The 4,376-nt window shown below is 44.9% G+C and overlaps 1 protein-coding gene across 1 annotated transcript; it reads left to right on the forward strand.

The window, feature by feature from the left end:
* The first annotated feature begins 845 nt into the window (after positions 1-845).
* Positions 846-4,376, forward strand: LOC119456242 (uncharacterized). The gene is made up of 3 exons (XM_037717890.2): positions 846-1,069; positions 1,486-1,541; positions 3,955-4,376. The coding sequence occupies exons 1-3, from the start codon at positions 861-863 to the stop codon at positions 4,113-4,115; spliced, it is 426 nt and encodes a 141-aa protein (XP_037573818.1). The 5' UTR covers positions 846-860; the 3' UTR covers positions 4,116-4,376.

Genomic DNA, 4,376 nt, shown 5'->3' on the forward strand with positions numbered 1-4,376 from the left:
GCATATATCGTGAAGGAAGGGATGGGGAGAGGGGCAATTGGTTTGCAGTATCTTGGCGTTGATTATTTAAATCCAATTCTGAGATGTTACGTGCCAAAACCACGATCCGACTGTGATACACGTCACAGTGAGGAACTCCTGATGAATTTAGAACACCTGGGGATAAACGCGCGTTTTTGCATTCCGCGCGCGAGCACACCCACCGGAAATGCGGCCGCCGTGTCCAGGATCGTTCCCGCGAGCTCGTGCTCAGCAGTCATCTTGTCGTTGGGTTGTTTGGGATGCTTATTAACTTCTGAATCAACGTAAATCAAATGCGATTGTTTCTGCCACCATTCATATTGATATAACTATAATCGTGCCAGTCTGCTTATGATTGCGACATTTTAGAGAAACAAACAGCAAATGTTGTCTTGGTTCAGCACCAAGGAGGATTTAAAAGTTCAGCGCCAGTCATTTGACACTGCAGGATGTCTGAAACTCTCACTTTCCGGCGAAAATTTTGGCAAGGAGAGCTTCAGCCGATCATATAAATTATAGTAGTTCTCACACTCGGAGGTGGTGCGAGGCGGTTCCGAAGAGCAGCCTTCTGAGTATTTAAAACGCAAGTGTAACAAACTGATCCTTTTGTGAACTAACAATGGGTACCACACAAGCCACAGCATGGCTCCTCCACCAATCGCAATATGTGGTACGAAACCAACGTTACGAACGCACACGACTTTGTGTGGGTGAGTTGCGCCATGACATGGAGGAAGTAAAAAAAAAAAAATCCTTTCTCCCTGCGTCACGAGCAGGCGTGTTAAGACAAGCCCAAAGACCACGCAAGAGCACCGTGCGCGAGAGTTTCACGGGCTCACATGACCGCTCGCGCAGTTGCGCGTGGCGGCTACGACTGCTACGTTCCGATGCGCCACAAAAATCCAGTTCCAGCCAGACGCCAATGCGGACACTCGCGTGGGCCGATTGAAGCGCCCACAAGCGGCGAATCTGGAAATCTCTGGAATCTGGCAACAACGCTTGCAGCATTTTCGCGTTCTCTTTGCGAGGGTGTTCTCCAACGTTGCTGGTGAGTGTGCGGCCGGTGTCCCGATGCACGATGCTTTCTTTAGTTGTCCTTTGTCATTTCCCTACTGTCTCAACTTTATCGCCGTGATTTACAGCGCCCTAATCCATGTCACTGACGCTCGTTATGTATTCTACGCCTCGCTAAAGCAAATGATGCATAACTGTACTCGGTGTTCGACCTGGTGACCTTTCATTCAAACTGTAGGTGAATGGTCGCCTAAAATCGTTTTGGTGGGGCACGTTTCGTGTGAAGATAAACTGCCCGATAAACGCGTGGCGTATATAATTTGGTTGTTCGCGTTACACTGTACGTATTTTAGGAGTCGTGGTACAGCGCGAGATGTTCGCTCGGTCGCTGAATGCAGTGTACGTTTTGTGCTAGCCTCATTGATGATTGAAACGGTTTCCGTATTTCAGGCCACTGGAGGATGTTTGTATCGAGAGCCAGCCGCTACGCCTTCAGGATTTCCCACGTAAGTATGCGTCATAGATGACAGACCTCGCACGCCGAGTCAAGCTGGCTCAAATCTTTACGCGAGCTGTAACACGTGCATTTGTGCAATTCAAGAGATGCTGTAGCCGCCCAACGCGTTTCGATTCATTAGGGAACTGCTTATCGATGAAGCCAACTCGCCGTCTCTTGTCGACACAGACTATTGCACCTTCTAGGGGCAATTATAATCCCAACATGACCAACAGTATCTATAAACGTTGGTTACGACTATTTATGTGTTGTCCGTCCGGCAACGCAGTAGTTTATCCGTCAATGCGCTAAACATTGGCAGTTTACATTAGAAGTTCCTAAACATGAAATTTAAAAAGATGAAGCGGCTGACAAGAGTGTACTACGAATTCACTAACGCGCCGCAGGTTTTATGATACGTACTCAGTAGCGCACCCAGGATCTCTGCCGGGGGGGGGGAAGGGGGTTGACAGTTTGCCAATACCATCTAAACAGCACTAATTTCAATTTCTTCACGGAAAATTGTCAAAAAATGCGCTTTTTGCGCACTCGCATACGATTCAAAGGGTGGGTTCACTCGGCCTCAGGGGGGGGTTACAACCCCCAAACCCCCCCCCCCCCCCCCCCCCGTCGGTGCGCCACTGTACGTACTTATTGCGTAACCCTAAGCGACCAAGAACATTTGCCCACTTTGAGGTCGTTACGGTCAGGACCTATCTCGGAATACTGCGGAAATCTCGAAAGAAATATTATTCGTGCCTCAAAAAAAGGCGTTATGAAGCTATGCATCAGTGCAGACCTTAAAGTGGCAGTGCAGTTATTACAGGGTACTAGAATGGTCGAAGCAGCCACGCCAGAAACTGCAATGTTTAACCCTTTGTGGGACAGTGTAGCACTTTATGCTATAAATCAAATGGATTTAATAAAATAATGGTACAAAACAGTGCCTATTTGACCTTTGCTGTCATCTGCCACTCTTAATCTGCTATATGAGCCGTTTTCGTACGGTTCTAATAGCTATTACTAGCAGCAAGCATGTTTTATGGTCAAAGCAGCCTCGCAAGTTTTATTGAACAAGTTTTAATCAGCCTCACTGGAAGCTGTAGTACTGAAGTATTGTAGTAGATACTGGCAGTTGTTGCCTTACCATTACTGCAAGCTATACAGTCTAGTATAGCAATGTTTTCTACAAACTAAATAAAATTTAGTTTGACGTCCAACCCCTCTCTGCTCTTAAAATTTGCTTGGCTTTTCCCGCGTGGTCTTCCGTGTGGTTTCACTATGTGAAACAAAAACCTCAATAACACGTGCACACACACAAATATATATATATCTATATATATATATGTGCAGAACCAATGTGCATGTTATAATCTATGAAGTGAAGCTTAAATAAAGAGGTTAATTAAATGCTTAATAACTTACAGCGATGTGTTCACTTTGGTGACGACAGGTGTATGCAGAGAAAAGTACGGCATGTATCAAGCAACATTTAGGGATTCTTTACCACTTGTGTCGCAGTGGGATATACCTAATCTGGAAGATTGGCCAAGAACCCAGTGGCACATTCTAAGTGGCTAAATCATAGAAAATAAAGTATATCAAACAATCCGTTGAATATAATTCACCAATCCATCAATCAGTGTGTTTTATAAAGATGCCTGTGAGTCGACTGTAGTGTCCATGTATAGCACTTTTTGGAATGTAGGAAGGCAACCCTGGTAGAGAGCAGGGGAGCTTCCAAGATGGCTGCGATGTAGTTGAAATAAACCTGTGTGCGTTCGAGAAGCAATCGGCCGTAATCAGTCATATTACTCGAACTACGACACATTACACTGACATTGTAATGCTTTATATAGGAAGTTATCCTTTTGTTATGCAGAACACAGCTGGACATATGTCATCAGCATATAAGGTTTATGAGCCACTTCATGGGTACCTTCATATAACCTTTGTATATATCTCTACAAATAAACCAGCATGTTTCAACGTTCGTGTTATTTGAGCTGCATACAGGGCATTTTTGCGTCACTGGTCGTGCTGCAGGTTGCAAATGTAACTCGACATTGTATACCTATGTGTACAATTTCCAACTTAAACGAATTCCACAAGACTAACTGAGCAATGTGACAAACCAAAAAGAAATGAACAGGATATGCATTCTACTCGAACTAGTTTGTTTGAGTACAGCGCTTATCCTATTTTCTTGATCTCTCTTATTGTCTGTTGCATCACGATCACGCTGCCCAGTTATACCTATGAATCCGCACCAACTTGCCCACCTTTCAGTCATTCTGCTTAGGCATGAATGTGTGGATGAAAAAGGTTGTCTTCCTTGGAGCAGTATTGAAATGAGCACTTTAAGCGTGTCCCCCATTTTATTGTTGGCCTTGACTCCACAATGTTATAACTGTTAATTCCAGAATGTCTACTTCGACAACCAGTTGAACACGGGGAAGGACCGTGTCGTGTCATCGTCGGCATTCGCACTGTCGACTGTGGGCATCCTGCTGTCTGCCTTCGGCCTCCGACAGATGGGTCACAAGCAGAAATGGATCGAGCGCGGTTGATGACACTGAAATGACACTAGCCTAAATGATTTCTCCAACCCTTAGGCAATGCCACCTTTGCCCAGCATGTTGCTTCAACAGTGAAGCTCAGCATGAATTGCACCATCATCACATTGACAGTCAAGGACTTCTTGTGCTTAGAAAGCTTGCTGTTTTAGCACCCATTCTTGCATCAAATTTTACAACCACCTGTATTTTTGACGAATAAGATCTGTTTGAACGTTACGATGATGAATGTTAGATTTATGTTGAATAAACCCTCATCCCTCAAGTTA

Source organism: Dermacentor silvarum, chromosome 6 (genome assembly GCF_013339745.2).
Source record: "Dermacentor silvarum isolate Dsil-2018 chromosome 6, BIME_Dsil_1.4, whole genome shotgun sequence".
In the NCBI taxonomy this organism is placed as follows: domain Eukaryota; kingdom Metazoa; phylum Arthropoda; class Arachnida; order Ixodida; family Ixodidae; genus Dermacentor; species Dermacentor silvarum.

Excerpts from the sequence above, each read along its gene's own strand:
- LOC119456242 (XM_037717890.2), top strand. The coding sequence starts at position 861 with ATGACCGCTCGCGCAGTTGCGCGTGGCGGCTACGACTGCTACGTTCCG. Across the intron at positions 1,070-1,485 it reads GGTGTTCTCCAACGTTGCTG|GCCACTGGAGGATGTTTGTA; the intron begins GTGAGTGTGCGG and ends TCCGTATTTCAG. Across the intron at positions 1,542-3,954 it reads ACGCCTTCAGGATTTCCCAC|AATGTCTACTTCGACAACCA; the intron begins GTAAGTATGCGT and ends TGTTAATTCCAG.